This window comes from Schistocerca gregaria, chromosome 11 (assembly GCF_023897955.1).
Source record: "Schistocerca gregaria isolate iqSchGreg1 chromosome 11, iqSchGreg1.2, whole genome shotgun sequence".
Lineage (NCBI taxonomy): Eukaryota > Metazoa > Arthropoda > Insecta > Orthoptera > Acrididae > Schistocerca > Schistocerca gregaria.
In genome coordinates, this window is record NC_064930.1 from 107,414,743 (window position 1) to 107,433,587 (window position 18,845).

At 39.9% G+C, this 18,845-nt stretch overlaps 1 protein-coding gene across 5 annotated transcripts in view; it reads left to right on the plus strand.

Moving 5' to 3' along the window:
• The window catches only part of LOC126295357 (serine/threonine-protein kinase OSR1), a 438,167-nt gene that overhangs the window by 383,305 nt on the left and 36,017 nt on the right, over positions 1–18,845 (plus strand). For all 5 annotated transcript variants that reach the window (XM_049987832.1, XM_049987830.1, XM_049987829.1 and 2 more), the window contains 2 exons: positions 887–1,020; positions 12,550–12,664. In XM_049987832.1, the coding sequence (XP_049843789.1) occupies positions 887–1,020; positions 12,550–12,664 (249 nt within the window). The remainder of the gene's footprint in view (positions 1–886; positions 1,021–12,549; positions 12,665–18,845) is intronic.

Consider the following 18,845-nt stretch of genomic DNA (forward strand, 5'->3'; position numbering starts at 1 on the left):
TGATGAAAAGCATCCAGAAAGACACACTGAATGACGGTTTGCAGTTTGTTCCTGACACCTGTAAGATATTTTGGTTCTTTTTATGTAAACAATTGGATGTGTAATGATGATATTTGGTTGTATACTTCAGTTGTGAAAGATAAAGATATAATTCGGTAGCATACCAGTTCTAAGTTTGTGTTCAGTGGACTATGATAGACGGCCAAAGTCATGTTCCCACAGTTCTTTAGAGCAGTGTATATACAAGGTGTACATGAAGTGTGGCAACACTTTAAATTATTTCTTGCACAATAACTAAACATTGTACATATGTCATACATGTCGCATTATGAAGAGAGATTCTGAATGTTTGTAAAAAAAACATTCGACACACATATAATTGGAGTTCGACAGAAACAAGCGTGCTACAGCTGTTAAAAAGGAAAGTGAACAGGCATAATTGTTGAATCTCGGGTACAAAGCATCCACACAAATGCACTGAATTTGTGTGAGATTCCCCAAAGATAAATGTTTTTAGTGACAAGTCACGCCCAAAACTGTACAGACCACTCTTCTTCGCCGAAAGCACCGTCGCTGGATATTCCTACTCGGACATGTTGCAGCGATGGTTGATGCCCCAAATGCAATCGGACTGTCCGTTCATCTTTCAGCAGGATGGGGGTTCACCCCATTTTCGTTGTGAAGTTCACGGGTACCTGAACACTGAGCTGCCACATCGGTGGATCGGCCGTGTTACAGAATGGGACAGCTGTTTCACGAAATGACCTTACTGATCACCAGATCTCACTCCGTGTGATAAATTTTTTATTTTTATTTTTTTTAATTTTGTGTGTGTGTGTGTGTGTGTGTGTGTGTGTTTCTCTTAGATAATGTTTGCTTTTTGCAGGTTCTGATGCTGACACTGCAGAACGATCCGCCAACACTGGACACGGGGGCAGAAGAGAAGGACCAGTACAAGGCATACGGCAAAACGTTCCGCAAGATGATCGTCGATTGTCTGCAGAAGGACCCCTCCAAGAGGTACGTGCTGTATTGGGACAGTTGAGTAGGCTGGTGGGTCGACGGGTGAATACTTGGCATGTAATTACTCGGAACTGATAATTTGTTCCACAATATTAAGTATGTTGTGACCACCCATATTCTGCTGCAGAGTGGAATATGGACTCCGGAAACAACTGCTCTACGTCTGCTTTTCACTGCCACAGGCACAACTTGAAGTTATTTTCTTCCACTTCAGCAGAGAATTGAAATACCTGCCAGTGACAGTTCCCGTTCAGTTAAGAATTGGCCAGAATCTCGTCTGGCAATTGAGCCGAGTGGATCTGTCGATATGCACGGCATCTCAAGTTGTTTGTTCCTAGCATTAGGCAGCCTTGTGTGCGTGTGCAGCATAAGGGCCATTCGAATACAAACACCTGCCATTATGCACAGTTTGTGGAATAGGTGGCCCCACGGTTGTCAAGTTTCTGTTCTGTCACTGCTGTGATGGGGGAATGGGGTAGTGCCACATAACAAGTGTACGTAGTTGCTGGGTTGTGACCTCATTTGTTGGCGGACTGGTGTAGTGCGTTCATACAGCTGTAAACGTGGAGGCAAGCAAAGAGGAGCACAGGTGTGTGGTTTGTTTTGTGGTTGTCGAGGGTGCTGGAGAATGCAAAATTCCTTATTGCGTGTCCACTCCGTATGGTGAACAATGCTTGTCCATAATGTGTGTGAACGAGTGACAGGAGATTCTGGGAAGGACCCACTTTGCTGTGATACTATCTTCATGCCGGACAAGCCCGTTGAGCCATTATCCCTGATCCCAGATTTGATGGCCGTTTCTGGAGAGGCTGACGAATCATGGAGGATGAAATTCATGTTCGGGTGGGTGTACCATCATGTAAGACCACTAGCTTTACTGCAAAATTTGCATGCAGTGGGTGTCACATCACCTAGCCGAGGGACAAAATAGGGACAGAATGGTGTCAAGCCAGTCATCTGCTGTGCTCCCACGAGGAAGAGGGTCCGTTTCTGACCTGTATCGTCACCAAACAAAATGTGGTGCCACCTTTTCGAGCCTGACGGCAAATGGCAGAGATGATAGTGGAAGCATTCCACATTTCCCCCGTCAAAGAATTCCTAATCTGTTCATACAAGTTATGACTACCCTCTTCTTTGACAGTAGGGGCTCGTTGCTCATGGAGTTCGTTGAGTGCAGAAATTGCAGTGCGTCCTAAAGTCAAAACACCCAATAATTCTGTCAGACAGAATGATGCTTTTGTGCAATAATATCCATATCTCTCCCAGCAGCAGCTATCATCGCCCAGTAGTATGCAGGAAATCTACTACAAGACTTGTTCTGGGTGCCACCTTACTGAAATTGGGGAATAGAGTGTGAACATAAATGTGTATCCTGTCAATCTGTCTGACTGCATTACGAGCTAAAATGGAGCAAAGTAGTGGCTAATGTTTACCCGATGTCACTTTTCATTACCACACAGGTCTCGCTATTACAAAAGTGTCAGCTGTGCTCACTCTGCCATTCCTGCTTAATGCATTTGTTATAGAATAGGACTGGTACGTAAATGCTCTCTGCACACGTGGTTGCGTTAGGAGTAGAATTTCTTTCATCACGTAACAAAGGTAACGTGATCTTGTCCACTTGCTCTGCCTACTGCTTTCTCCTGCGTGCCCGTGTGGCATCGTAGAAGCACCGATGTTCTGTCTTCCTCTGACCCACTCTTAGAGGTGAAGTATTATTCTTTTCACTTGTCTCGTGTAGACACCAACGCGATGCAAGTCCACTTTAGCAGTTTGGTTGGGAAACACTGCAACATCCTCTGTACAGCCCGGATCTTTCACCGTTCGATTTTTCACATTTTTTGCCAACCTGAAGAAAGATAAGTGTGAATAACTGCTTTAGTCAGATGAGGTAGTGCAACAGTGGGTGCAGTTGTGGATCTGTCAGGTTCCGACTGTGTTCTAAGAAACAGGAATTGGTCATCTCGTATCCTAGTTGGATAAATGTCTCAATGCGTATAGTGATTACTTTTGAATGGAACCATTCCGTGGTCCCATTGTGTTGGGTGTTAATTTTCCTTTGAGTGCCTTTCATATTATTATTAATGCCCTTGCCAGCTTGCAGTTCATAGGGGTGGTGACGGTTGAAATGTTTCAGTGGATAGGAAGGTGAGGATTTTGCTGTAGGTTTTTGTACTTCCGTGCAAGTGGACTTTCCTGCCACAGAGATGGTGCTGGTATGTGGCTAAACGTGGGTAGCCAGAAAGTAGGTGTCAGTCTGACTGTGCCCGTTACAATGTGCTCAGTATGGTTAAGCTGTGTGTCCACAAGTCTTGTGCTAGTACTGTTCGTCAGAGCTGGGAGCAACAGTGTAAGTCGATCCTGCAGTCAGTGCATAGGATACCTATTTTGCATGAAATTTTAGAAACTTCTCGGTGGATTAAAACTGCATGCCAGGTGGAATCTAGAATGTGGAACTTTGCCTGCTGCAGGCGTGCTCTGCTGACTGACCATCCAGATTAGATTCGTAACGTACTCTTAGAGCTATGCTTCTGTCAGTACGTCTTGTTCTGCTTCCTATACTTAACAGAAGTTCTCCCACACAGCTTGAGGAACTGGTACTCCTAGAAGAAAGGATTTTGTGGAGATGTGTTTTAGCCACAGCCTGGTGGTTTGTTTCCAGAATGAATGTCCATTCTGCTGTAGAAGGTGTGCTGTTTTGAAACTTCCTGGCAGGTTCCTGTTTTGAGTTCATATCGCACACGGTTTTATCTGTCAGGAAGTTTCAAACAATTTTATCTACCAGGAAGTTTCAAAACTGTGCACAGCCCACTACAAATTGGCAGTAGTCATTCAGAATAAAACTTCCTCCAGGTGAGTAGCATGGTATTGCAGAGCCAGTTGAAAATAGTATGTTGCTGGAATTGTTTGCAGAATAAAATCGTCTGCTAGTCCATCAAAACTATGCTGAATTATCCCATTTGTAGATTGTTTGACAGCATACAAGCTTTCATTTAGATTGGAGGGGGGGAGACACATCTACATACTCTAGTGTAAGATGATCCCATTGTTTATAAGAGGCTCCCTGAGAAACTTTTTTAAAGATATTCTGGCTGAGCAAAATTACATACCGCTTTATTGATATAAACTATATGCCTAAACATGTTAACATTATACCCACTCCAAACTTATGCCATTTATTGATGGTCTACGTTTGGGTAATACAAGGAGAAATATAAAAGAAAGGTTTATTATCTTCATATTCCTGTTTTGCTTACTTTCTAAGCCAGTCACGATTTCCGAACTAGTGGGACCTAATAGCAGAGCTTAAATTGCTGCGAATGAAACGGGCATTGACAGAATTTGTAATTTTGGCTTGGTAATTGGCTGTTTCTTTTGAGTATACCGTAATTTTCAGGGTTGTGGTTAGAGTGGCACCTGAGAACACAGCTTTTTCTGATTATGTTGTGAATTTTGCATGTATATTGACATGAGACAATATTCCTTCATCTCTTGCTTCCAAACATATCTACTTGCTGCTCTCTCATTGGCTGCATAGAACACAGGGTGTTTATGCCCTTCGACAAATGGGAAAAACCCGGGATTTTTTTCGTCTGGGAGAAAACGGGGGGAAAACCAGAGAATTTTAGAAGTACGGGAATTTTTCATTGTTTCAGTTTTCAGTTAAATTTTTGTAATTTTGACTGGTAAAAACTAATATTCTAACAAAGAATATTACTGTCCCGCTATTGCAGACTAGTGCAGAAATGAGACCATCACCAAAATAAATCTGAAGTTGCAAGCAAAATGCCCTATTTACAGCAACAAAACACTGTAACACAATTGTCTTCCAACTGCACCATGTATCAAAGGCCTTATGACAAAGACTATGCAATACTTCATAACAACAAACTGCTTCCGATGAGTGTGACATCACAACTGTTTACATTAGTTCCGTTTGAGCAGTTGCAAGCAGGCTCACATACGTGTGCATGTGCAGAGCTGAAGTCGCATGTGGGCAGTTCAGTACCCCCACCCCCTTAAAAATTTCGAGTGCCATTTTTTGGGTGTGGCTTACATCCAGGTACCTTACTTTTTTTCATTGAATTTTGAGTACCATTTTTCAGGTGTGGTTTAGATTTGCGTGAATACGGTATGCTGATTGTGGGTGGAGGAATAGTGAACAGTCAGAAAATTGCGTCATGTTGCCAACTGTGGGGAACTATACTGTGTACTTTGGCTTCGTACATCCGTCTACCATGATTAAACTGCAATTTGCCTGAATCCTTCCAAATTGATTTCAAAGTTGGACAAATACACGACGACGGTATACATTTCCGCAGGAGACGGTAAAAGTCTAGAAAGGCCAGTGGCGTACTTACATGTTTCCTGCAACAATGTTGTCAATGCTCACCGTGACGTACGACAGGAACGAAAGGGCGTGTGTTGGCTGCTGTTTCTTTGCAGCTGTGAGAGAGTGGTAGGCAGATGATATGTTTGGAAGCGAGACACTTTAACATTCTCACATCAGCAGAGAAGCGAAATTTAGTATGTATTCAGTAAAAAACAGCTCCATTCTCAGGTTCCATCTTAAGTACGTCAGATATTGCAATGTATTTGGAAGAAATGGTGAATATTTGTGACAGTGAAGATATAAATTTCATAACTGTGCTATGAGGATGATGCTGATTGTAGTGGTACTGCATATGACAGGCACAGTGAGCAGAAAAAAGGTAATAAAGATGGAAATTAATGTAAACCATGTCTTATTGTATTTTTCTTGTATAATCAAAATGTAGACAATCAATAACGGGCCTAATTTTAAAATAGGTATAATGCTAATGATTTAGGCAGATACTAAATGTCTCTAAAACAATGTAATTTTGGTTAGTCAGAATGTGTCAAATAATTTTTTTTCAAGGGCCTTTTTAAAAAAAGGGGTTCATCTTATATTCAGGGTTCTCTTATACTCTAGTAAATATGGTATACCACTAAATGTACCTACAAAATTATATCATGTGACATGCAATTCAGGAGATATGATGACATAAACACATGAAAACTTTTTTGCTTAAAATGGAGTGCAAATAACCCAGTTTATATTAGTGTTACATAGTGGGAGCACTTACCACTGTAAGCATAATTTGAAATGTTTCCTAAACTATTCTTGTTTTTGAAGACAAATATTAAACATATTAATTCATTTGTAAAGTAATCAGACATTTGAAGCTGTTTTATACATGAGTTCAGTTCTTTAAGGAATCTGAGGTTTACTAATATTAATCTATTATAGAGCATAAAAACATTCACCTTGGCAACAATAGTTTAATCTGAGAGTATAATAAAATTCTGCATTTTTGAATGATTTTGTAAAAAAAATTTTATTAGGTACATACGTTATGTACTCTGTCATAACCTAAAAAGTTTGGTGAATCGTCTCAGAAAACAAGAGAAACAAAAGTTTCAAACGAAATATCTTTACTGGCTATCAATTACCATTAGCCATCCACACTACTGACATCAGTTGTAAAGCTGTTGGAAATTGTCAGCAAACACTTAATGTGGAATTGCTCGAAGTGGTGCATTGTTTGATATACGTTACATCTGTACAGTGTAAGCCTTTCGTGCCTTATTTACGGGCGGGGAAACAAGATGGAGTCTACCGTGGGCAGATTTGTAGAATAGGAATGGTTTTGGACAGCTTTACAACTGATATCAGATGTGTGTTATTGCTAATGATGATTGCTTCAAAGACCGTGACAGGTGTTTTCCTTATAGCTCTAATTTCCTTTATTTTCTGAGACCATTCACTGAAGATTCCAGACATGTCTTCTATTAAGCAAAAGGGGGAAATCTGTCTACATGTCTGTGTAGGTGCCCAAATTTCTTATATATTATTTCCATTATCTGTACATGAAATATGATGGTCGTTGCACAATGACTGCACAGTCTTCATTGTCTACAGTTTCCCCTACCAGACAAGAGTTTTGTGAAAACTTCTGGTATAACTCTATTCAGCCCATTGCACTTTTCATAAATTGGATATCATTTGTGATTGATCACTTCCAAATCTGTTGTCTCAAGTGAAAACTGTTCTGTTCACCCCAACCTAAATTATACACAATAAAAGGTGTTTCTGATGTAATATAACGAGAGACTTTCAGCCACTACGCAAAATTGCTTGGAATTATCTGACCCTTTCTATATCACTATTTTTACTTACTCGGTTACGAGCTATTTTCATGTGTTCCAAGTTTACATATTTGCCTTGTCTGTTAGAATTTATCCCCAGCTTTACTGACACTTAATCAAAGTCAGAACCAATTCTTATACATAATGAGTTAACAGCTTCTTGTCCTACAAACCCGAATATGAGAACTCTGCACATCTCAGGCCATTAACTGTGAAATGTTTTTCTTAGGTCTATATTTCTTTCTGGATTGCCTTGTGGAAATAGACTGGGAAAAAAGAAATAACCTTGAAATAAATGTTATACTGTAAATCCCCTTTTTAATGAATGACTGGATACCCAAATTATTTTCCTTAAATACGAGATACAGTTAAATCCCCTTTTAGTGTGTCAGTGGGAACCCAAATATTTTCCCCTTAAATAGGGATTTTTCTTAAGTGGGGATTTTGCCTAGGTACACGGAAGGTGTTACCCTGAACCATAATTAAAGCATCTTTAGGTGATATAAGAGCTATTTAATCACAAACTGGGCAATGATATGCTACAAATTTAAATGCACCATACACGTAGATTCAGTATGCATTCTTTACTTTAAAAAAAAAATCAAGAACAGTTGTTTGGTTTCTGCTTCCAGTATACTGTAATGACAGAAGTTACCGCTGCAATTGGTCGATGTTTTTTGTAATTGACTCACGTACATAAAATGATGAAAGTAATTGTTGACAGTATCCAGCTGTTGTACATTAGTAGAGCCCTTCTTCTTCTTCTTCTTCTTCTTCGTGATTGTTGCCACCACCACTTCCTGCTTCAGTGTTCTTTTACTAGAATTTCACACATCTCACTCATTCATCTCGGGTGTAGAAGTCAAAGCTTAATCATCACAAAAAACAGTCCTGAAACGTCATATTTTCAGGATCATCTATGATTCTACCCCATTCTTCTTGAGGAACTGTGTCATCTTCATGAGCAGCTGATGTACCACAACCAGCCTTTGCAAAACAGTGTAACACAGTCTGCTGCATTACACAATTCCGTACAGCAACAAACGTGCATGGCCTATAAAACACTAAACCTCATCACTTCCTTCATCTCGAGGAACGTAATTGATTTGTAGACGACTGACACCCTGTAAACAGAGTGTATTATAAAGATGAAACATGATGTTAATTTCTCAGAAATGATGCTCAAGGTATTGGTCAATCATAAGTCATATTTTCCTAGCTGCTGCACCCATTTTACCATCTAAACACTTAAGAAAGCTTCTAAAGATTTGTCATCTAGGCATTTCTGTTGTATTCATAAGTACAAGGTATTGTCTTAATGTTTTTATAATACCTGGGAGTTTTAAATTTCCGTATATTCAGTGGTGGTAACTCCCATCACAATCTACGCGCAATAGTGCAATAATTCTTTCTTTACTTTTCATACCCCCGTGGTATTTTTCTCCCTTAAGAGAATAAGTTTTTTTGCAGGAAATAAATTGTAAAAATGCCTGTTTTATCTCTGTTAAAAATGTTGCTGGGCTCATAACCCTTATTAATCACAGCAATGTACGTCCCCCCCCCCCCCCCCCCCCTCCCAAGTACTTTACTCTTTCCACATCCACAGCCTCACACCCTCCAGTTACACTCTGAAACGAAAGATTGTGACATTTCTTGAAACAGTCTAACCATCCGTCTGATGCACTGACATTTTTTATGCCGATCTTCAGGACGATTTCTCGAGCTTTCTCGTGCAGAATTGCTCTGCTTATATGAATGGTGCCACTTCTCATTCCTTGAAGCCATTTTAAAAGAATAGATTCCATGCCACTGAACTTTGACATAAGAGTGTTCTTTTGCAGCCATAGGAATCGGAAGCTTTGGCTTCCTTGTTTTTGAGAATGTTGTGCAGTGTAGGCAGTGCCAAATCACACTTTTTCACCATGTCTGAAGGTTTTATGTTAAGATTTTCTTCGACATCCTGGCTGATAGTCAGCTTTTGCCCAATTGTAAGCTTCCTATGTTCACACGCCATAATTCCACAAATCTGTAAAACTTTATAATTCACCTACAGCAAAGACAACACTTCATGGCTCATGTTTTGTGTGACTGTGACATCAGATCACATTACTAGAATCGCATTGTAGACAGGACGAAAATTGCTTTCAGATTTGTTCAACGCTTTTTCTGGTATCACTACAATCGAATTTGATCTAGATAAGTGTTTGCTGGAAGAATCGATTACCACTTACTGCCATCACATGACAGGAAGTGTGGCCAGTGTAAAACTGTAATAAGTCAGAAACTCACTTGGAGATGTTAGGAATTGCATAAAAACTGGATTTTAATGTGCGGAATGTTTCATGTTTATTCCTTAAAAGCAGACTTTTTCTTAAAGCCCGATTTGTTAAAAGCGGAGGAGAATAACATTGCTCTTAGGGGAGTTTCACTGGGACGGACAGAAGTATTTCTTAAAAGTGGGTTTGTTAATTCGGGGTTTTACTTATTTTAGTTGATCCCCAAATGGAGTTCGTGGCCTATGCCACTCTTTTCACATTTTAATTTTTTTGTGCCAAACAACAAAGAATTCAATGCGGAGACCCACAATACACGCAGAGCACTACTTCCTTGCATTTTTCTCTTTGTTTCCCCAAGTCGTGCATTAAGTCACATGTCCGATTCCAGAAGTCCTAAATTCAACTGGAACACTTGAAGCGGCTGTGGAGGACATCCTCCCCTTCTTGGTTCAGAAGGAGCAGATGATCGAGCAAAATACACCATTGCCACCACCCTTCTGAAATGGAGCAATGGAATATTTTAATTTGTGAGGCAGCTAGAAGATATGGGGATTGACTAGTGATACATTTTTGTTGCATTGGTGAACAATGGAAAGTAGCGTTTTTCAGACAGTACTTATGCACAATCCAGTCCATTGTGTCCATGCCTCCGGTTTGCTTATATTCTGCCATTGTTCTTTGCTGTGGAACTTGTGTTCCTTGATTGTCAGCTTTGCTCCATTTCTTTACTGTGCGCACTACTGTCTGCGCTGCCTCATGGTTTGACAAGAGTTTTACGTAATTTTTATCTTTCCATGTTATTGCCGTGACCTCCATGTTCTTGTCAAAGCTATAGTCTTTCCTTCGTGTTTGTTTCTTTCTCATGGTGTTCTCACTTTCTATGCACCAGTTATTCATTCAGTTCATTTGGGCAGTTCCAGTCACCCTTATTCATTTCTGAGAGCTCATTCATCAAACGAAAACTCGTGGAAAAGTTGTCAAAATAGATTTTGTGATGTTCGGGAGATTCCAAAACAGAAATGTTCTGTACAACTGACCTGTCAAATCCCAAAACTGTAACCTCACTCGGATCCTTCAATTTTACTTAATAGACTGACATACAATAACAGTAAACACTTTGGGAACAGCGTACGGTCCACTCTTCAAATCCGAATCTCTCCGATTTTCTGCAGATGAGTTCTTTTAGTTAATGGCACCGGTAATATCAAACCATTTGCTCATCAGTGCAGAGGCTATCAGGGGGGAGGAAAAACAAAAAGTTTATTTGGTAAGCCCATCAAGGGACAAACTTCAAAAAGTTTCTCTCTTTAATCAGCTGCGATTCTGATCAGATGTTCATCGTTGAAGTGAAGGTTGCAGTAGATTTCCAGGTATCTGTGGGCTCATATGTTACACGCATCTTATGTCGATGCACTCATCTTCATTCCAATATAACTGTTCTTGTGGAAGTACAAGGTATCCAGTAAAGAGCAGTAAACTTAAGAACTACTTTGTGTGTTCATTGGATAATTCAAACTTACGGTTATTCTTCTGAGTAGCATATCAGTCCCTTTCACTGGCAATCAATGAAGCTGCATTTTCTGTTGTCCAGTTTGAAGTGATATTAACTTCGATTTTCTTCTTGCAGTGGCTTGCATTTCCCTCATCCTTCCATTCTTCGTTATAATGAACTTACAAGGTACCTGGCGCATCAGCCAGAAGAATGTCTTCCAGTATATTTCCGTCAATATCGTCACAGTCGAATGTGTCGCCTACACGATCTGTCGGTAGCTCAACAATATCTGTGGCCTCATTCATGTCACCCTCATCTCCAGAAGCAGCCGTGGAGTTGGGGGTCATTTAAAATTTCGTCTATTTCCCTTACAGAAAGTGCTTTATAATATCTCCATTGTGCCTGGGAGAAAAGAAAAACAAAATGAGGATAGAAATTCAGAAAGTCCTTGCAGGAAAATAAGTCTTCGAAATAAGTAAACATCTACTAAAACCATTAAGGAACATCCCAGCATAGTTGCTGCAGAATAACGTGCGTGGTAGATGCGCAATCAGCGGTGGTGGAGCTTGCAGATGAACACTGCAGGGAAAATGAGCACTGGAGAGGGAAGTGTCATTATAAACTGAAGCCGGTGCTTCAATTTTTTGTGAATATTAAGTTGGCCCCTTCCATATCCACACTTGCATGGTGATCATTGCAAAAGATCTTTCACCTCTGCTTTGATTAGTATCTAAAAAGAGTTCTGCCAAAAATGCAAAGATTTATTTTCACCCAGCTTGTTAAGTATTTGTAACTTTCAGAGAACCCACAATTAACAAAATATTCCAAGTTGTTTTGCTGTGGTTTAAGGGATTTCACTTCAAAACCCGACGTTTCGTCCCCATCTGTCGAGGACATTTTCAAGGGGGATCGTAGCTTTGTCGAACGTCAGATTCACATCCTGGCTCGGTACTGACTACAGCAAAATCCCGCTTCTGTGCAGTGGCGTGAAGTGTGTTTTGAATATGTGAGCACAGCTGGAGTTGTTGTTGACTGTAGACATTCGCCGTTACTATCGTCCCGTGGTGGAAGACTGGTACACATCTTCTTCAGCACCGGAATCCAGATTTCATTCAGTTTTACCCCCTCCTACTTAGCATTAAAATTGCTGGGGTGTTGCACAATCTCTATGAACTCTCTGTATAGCCTTTGGCACATGTGCAATGTACCTCACTCGGGCAAATTATGTGTACGAACACCGCGTGAAATTTTTTCAGAGTAAAAACTGGACTCGGTAAAACATCTGCTAGTTTTAATCTTCTGTAATGAGATTTTTAAAAATAGATAAAACCGGGGTTCATCGCTTCAAAGAAATATCACACAAATTTATTGCCTTCAGTTACAAAGCTATGATTTTTCAAAAATGGTTTAAAACAGCAGTTCATGTGCCCCATCCATGGTAACTGAGGCCAGTCTCAAATGTGTTAACCCTTTGCAATCCAACTTTTCTACTCAGTGCATTCTCCCCGACTCTTGTTTATAGTACAGTAGAGGAGTAATACACACACTGTATTGAGGAGATTCTAATGTCGTCCTCTTTTCTTATAGGCCAACAGCGAGTGAGTTGCTGAAGCACCCGTTCTTCAAAAAGGCCAAGGACAGGAAGTATTTGCAGTCCACTTTGGTTGCTATCGGTCCCAGCCTGGAGACAAGGGTGCAGAAGGTAAGGCTAGTGCCAAACATAATCACTTTTCTAGTGCTCGTTATAGGGTAAACACTGTGAAGAGTGGGGCTTAAGTACAACAAATTTATTTCTGTGATTGTGTTTTGTGACTAAGATCTGAACTACTTTGTCAAAAATGGTTTCAGTAGTATTCTGTAGGAGTGTGTGTACTCCAGTACTTTTATAACCACTTCCATAAAGGTGTGTTCGTGCAGTCTATACACTGATGTGTGACCACAGTGTTGTCAACATTGCTGCAATATGGTGGCAATGCAGATGCAGGATGATGTCGGAGGTACTTTCTGATGTATGGTTGAAGTGTTGTCTGTTTTGTCCACTGAGAGTGGAGAATATTTTGTGTGTCCGTTGTCACACTGACACCTCTGCAGTGCCAGATTGTGTAATCCGAGTGGAAAGTTCGGAGTTTAGCATGTGTACACATGTATGTTGTCAACAAGAATTGAGATGAGTAAAAAGTGAGGACTGTGGGGCACGAAAAGTAATATATAAAAAGTACATACAAGTTAAAAAACCTACATTGCCCGCAACCCCCCCCCCCCCCCCCCCTTTCCCTGCCCACACCATCACAAACTGATAGCACAGAAAATGTGGAATTTGAATCACTCCTTGGCGTCGTTTCTCTGCCGCTGTACACATTTTTGAGAAAGTTGATGCCACAATTCTGTGGCTGGTGCGAATGCTTCAGTAGTAGTCTGGTTACGCCAATGGAAATTTCACATCTGCCTTTCATCAGTTTTCACAATCAGTGAAAAGGGACTCCCCTACGTGCTATCTCGCACATCAGTGTTGCCTGGCAACATGTGCCATGTGCACGGTCTTGTAGTTCTCTGCCAACATTCGTGGCACACACCTGGAGTATGATGTTTTTAAGTATAAAAAACAGTCCTCTTGTCTCACCACTGCCAGTAGAGTTGTGTGTGCTGTTCAGTGCTGTAACGTCTGTCATGCAGTCACAAGAAGTGCACGCACATTTCCCCTCATTTCCAATCCTGAGAGGAAAAAGTCAGAGGTGTTAAAAACTTCAGTGCACCTTGTACAAGGACGACAGTCTGAAATAGGGTGTGCCCGATGCTATCGTTGTGTAAGGTGATCATCTGTGTTGTGAACCGTAATTGTATTCTCCATAGATTCTTAAAACTTCTGAACTATTTGGAAGCTTCATCACATGCTTCTGTGTTCGTGGGTGGCTCTTTGCCAACTGTGTGTCTTTTTATTGTATTCTTATTATACATACTTCCCATGTACCATTATTCTGGTTGTTGGTTTATTACATTTGTGTAATTCATAGTTCTCTCGTACTGTGCTGGTGAATCATAGTAATGTATTAATATGAATGTTTGACTGTTATTTCACACTTTCTTAGAGAGTTCCTAGAGACCTTCTGCCATAGCATTGCAGGCTCGTGCTGCCAAGAGGTGTATCAATGAGAAGGAAAGTAAATCTACTGGTAACTTCTGAATGAATCGCCAGTAACCAAGAAGGTTGTTCTATTGCGTTCCTGCTTGTAAGTTGTGTGTAGAGTATTTACTTTATTCTCATCATTTCCTACGTAATATATTTGCTGGGAAAGAAGCAATGCCTCTACGAAATTTGTATTTACTGGTGCTGTTTTGTTTTTACCCTTTATTTTAGTTTCCATTTTTGTGGACACTTGCAGTAAAGTTGGATTAAAAAAAAAAAACTTTGCGTTAAACATATGTGGCAAAGCAACAATACAATGTGCCATATTGTCAAATTTTCCATCAACAGAAAATTTCTGTCAAATGCGTCAGATGTCCTCTGTTTGACAAATATGCCAGACAGTACACAGTCAAATATTTGGCAAAAATAATAAAATTTGACAAATGTGTTGATCATGTGCGGGTGCTGTAAACCAGCTGAAGAAATAGTCTGACACTGAGTGCGGCCTTTATGATGAGGCCTATGCAAACACAAAGTTTCTGGGATGGCAGAATTAAGGAATCAATTTAAATAAATATTTCAGAAAACTTGATAAACAAGGATAGAAGCTTCAGTTGAAGCAATTTATGACGAATGTGCGTTTCACGGCATATCAGTGCGGGCTCTGAAAAAGAAGAGCATCAAAAGGCGTAGTGCGAATAGAGAATTGAACGTACAGTAAACTGTAAATAGTGGCATGAGAGTGTCCACAATTTACAGTCTGGTTGGAATGCAGGCAACGAAAACACGCAACAGGCCACATTTCAGTTCCATACCAGTCTATGCTAAAGAGTAATATCTTCAGAAAAGGCTTCCTAACACTTAAATTTATATTTGATGTTAACAAATTTCACTTCTTTTGAAACACTTTTCTTGCCATTGCCAGTCTAAATTTTGCAACTTCTCTGCTTTGGCTGTCATCACTTATTTTATAGACCAAATATCAAACTCCTCTACTTTGTGTCTTGTTTCCCAGAGTAACTGCCTCAGCATTGCTTTTGTTGAAGTTTGTGTCTCCTCAGCCCGAGACACTGTCCATTTCATTCAACTGGTGGTCTGAGTCTTTTGTGTCTCTGACAATAATACAATGTCATCAGCAAACCTGACTTTTTATTTCTTCTCCCCAAGCTGTAATTGCTTCTACAAAGTTTTCTTTGCTACTTGCACAACATACAGGTTGAATAACATCAGGGATAGGCTACAACAGTCTTGTCTCAGTCCCTTCTTTACCAATGCTTTCCTTTTGTGCCTCTCGATCTGGTTCAATGGTCAATCATTGAAGTAATTGCTTCAGCTTAACAAGAATTTGGGAATTCAATTTGGGAAACAAATCCATTTAATAATGTTTATCTACATCTGCACAGTTATCCTGCAATTCATAATTAAGTGCCTGGCAGAGGGTTCATCAAACCACTCTTGAGCAGCACACATGAAAAGCAAATATTTCAGTCTTTCTTTGTGAGTCAAGAGTTCTCTTATTTTAGTAAGATTTCTCCTTGTGGAGGTTGGTGGGTACCAACAAAGTATTCTCACCCTCTGAGGAGAAACTTGGTAATCCAAATTTCACAATGAGGTCCTGCCGCAGCAAAAAAGACTTTGTGTCAGTGACTACCTCCCCAATTCATGTATTGTATCCGTTTGACTCTCTCCCATATTTTGCGATAATAGGAAATAAGCTACCCTCCTTAAAACTTTTTGAGTGGATTCCATCAGTCCCTTTTGATGTGTATCTTACACCGCCCAGCAGTATTCCAGAAGGTGGACAACTGTAGTGTTAGCAGTCTCTATTGTAGATCTGTTACATATTCTCAGTGTTCAGCCGATAAATCGGTCTTTGGTTTGCGTTCCTCACAACATTATCTGTGTGATTGTTAGTTTAATTTATTCGTAATTGTAATTCCTAAGTATTTAGTTGGGTTTACTGATTTTAAATTTGTGGTGTTTATAATGTAACTAAAACTTAGTGGATCCTTTTAAGTGTTTGTGTGGATGACTTCACTTTCACTATTTAGAGCCCATTTTTGCACCATACAGATCTTGACTAAATAAATTTATGTAGATCAGGAACATCAGTGGGTCTGTAATACTTCATTTGGGAATGCCAGATATTACTTCTGTTTTACTCAATGACTTTCTGTCCATTACTATGTACTGTGATGTTCCTGACAGGAAGTCATGAATCCAGTCACACATCTGAGACGGTACTCCATAGGTGCGCAATTTAATTGGAAATTACTTGTGAGATACTTTGTCAAAAGCCTTCTGGGAGCCTAAAAATATATAATCGATTTGACGTTTCCTGTCAATAGCATTGATTACTTTGTGAGAATAAACAACTAGTTGTTTCAGAACAGCAATATTTTCTGAATCAATGTTGGCTGTGTGTCAATAAACAGTTTTCTTTGAGGTGATTCATAATGTTCAAGCACAGTATACGAGGTGCGACAATAAAGTAATGAGACTGATGCGGGGAAAAAAAAAATGTTGCTTACAGTTTGTCAAGTTTAGTGTTGTCTCCTTCAAAGTCGTTCCCTTCTGATTCCACACACTTTTTCCAGCACTTCTGCTATTGATGGTAACATTTCTGGAACTCATTTTTTTGCAATATCCTCCAAGATCCTTGTCACAGCTTTTTGGACATCTTGCGTTGTTTGAAAATGGTGTCCCTTGACTGCTGTTTTGACTCTTGACAATAGAAAAGTCACATGGATCAATATCTGGTGAATAAGGTGACTGTGGTAATACTGAAATTTGTTTTGAGGTTAAAAAATTGCTGTCGTGGTGTCAGATTTTTGGGGGACCATTTTTGCATAAATCTTTCTCACACCAAGATCTTCAATAATTATTATTAGACAAACTGTTTCTTGATTGATGTTCAGTTCTTGTGCAGTCATTTTCACGGATATTCTTTGATCAGATCATATGAGTTCACACACTCTGGCCAAGTTGACATCCGTCTGTGAGGTCGATGGTCGTGCACTGCGGTCTTCATCTTCAACATTCGTTCTGCCTTCACTAAACATTTTATGTCAACGAAAAACTTGAGCTCTTGACATAACCTCTCCAAAAGCCTTCTGAAGCTTACCGTAAGTTGTTGGCCCATTTTCGCCCAATTTAACGCAAAAAGAAATGGCATACCGCTGCGCAATATTATGCGGTTCCATTTGCATGACGAGAGACACAGACGGATCTTAACTTATTACAGCACAACTCACGACTGAGCAGTTGCATCGATGTGCCGCTTGTACTAGAAACAGCTTAGACAGAGGTCAAAGATATTGTGCCTACGCAAGCCTGCAGGGTTGCCACATCTTGCAAAGAAAATAAGTCTCTTACTTTATTGTCACACCTCGTATGTTCCGAAATCCTACTGCAAATCAACATTAGTGATATGGGTCTGTAAGTCAGAGGATTACTCCCATATCCTGTCTGGGCCATTTGTTTGACTTTTTGCAACCTTAACGTCGTTGGGTATGGATCTTTCTACAATTGAGCTGTCAGGGTACGGATATTTCTACAAATGAGCTGTCATATATGATTGCTAAGTATGGAGCTGTTGTATCAGCATACCCTAAAAGGAATGTGATTGGTATACAGTCTGGGTCAAAAGTCTTGCCTCGCCTTTGTTTAAAGCTACTTTGCTACACTGAAAATATCTACTGCTAAGGTACTCATGTTGGCAGCTGTTCTTGATTCAAATTTTGGAATATTTCGTTTGTTGTCTTTTATGAAGTAATTTTGGAAAACTCTGCTTAATTACTCTGTTTTAGTGGCACTGTCATCAATAAAATCACTATTGTTATTGCGCAGTGAAGGTATTGATTGCATCTTGCCACTGGTGTATTTTATGTACAACCAGAATCTCTTTGGGTTTTCTGCCAATTTTAGAGACAGGGTTTCATTGTGGAAATTATTTCGAGCATCTTGCATTGAAGTTTGTGCTAAATTTCATTCTTCTGTATAACTTTCAGAATGTTGGGGATCTTGTGTACTTTCAAATTTGGCATGCTTTTTTCTTTGCTACTGCAATAGTGTTCTGTTTAGTGAAGTGATATTGGTACTATTTCTTTGAATTCAAACCACATCTGCTCGTTGCGTACATAGTCAAAGTGGAAGGAGTAGAGACTGCCTCTTAGGAAGGTCTTGAGCAGAATTTTTACCTGATTTTTTATTATTATTATTTTATTTATGTACGTTGCATTTGGATGTCACGGGAGTCAGTCTGTGTACAACCACAATTATGGTCACTGATCCCTGTATCTGTCATGATGCTCCTTACTTGGTCAAGCTTACTTGTTAATAAGAGCTCAAGTATATTTATGCAACCATTTACACTTTGAGAGGGCTTTTGAATTAGTTGTTCAAAATAGTTTACTGAGAAGGAATTCAGTATGATTTTGGGGATCTTTAATGCCCATCACCGGCTTTAAACTTGTATTACTGCCAGCATATTGAGGGCAGCTTGACATTACTATGAACTGAAACTGTGTGAATTGTGAGAGGTGGGGTACCTATTTGAAATGAGAATAAAGTTTCATTGAACTGTTAGGAAACTATCATTGGAGCCAGGGGGATGGTGCATTGGTAAAAGGGGTCTAGTGAAGCAGGGGATACAACCTGTTGGCTTTGACCAGTGACGTCAGAATTAGCCAGAGAGCATTTATTACACTGATGAAAGAGCTGACAAGACTGTTCAGAAACAAAGGAATATGGGAGACGA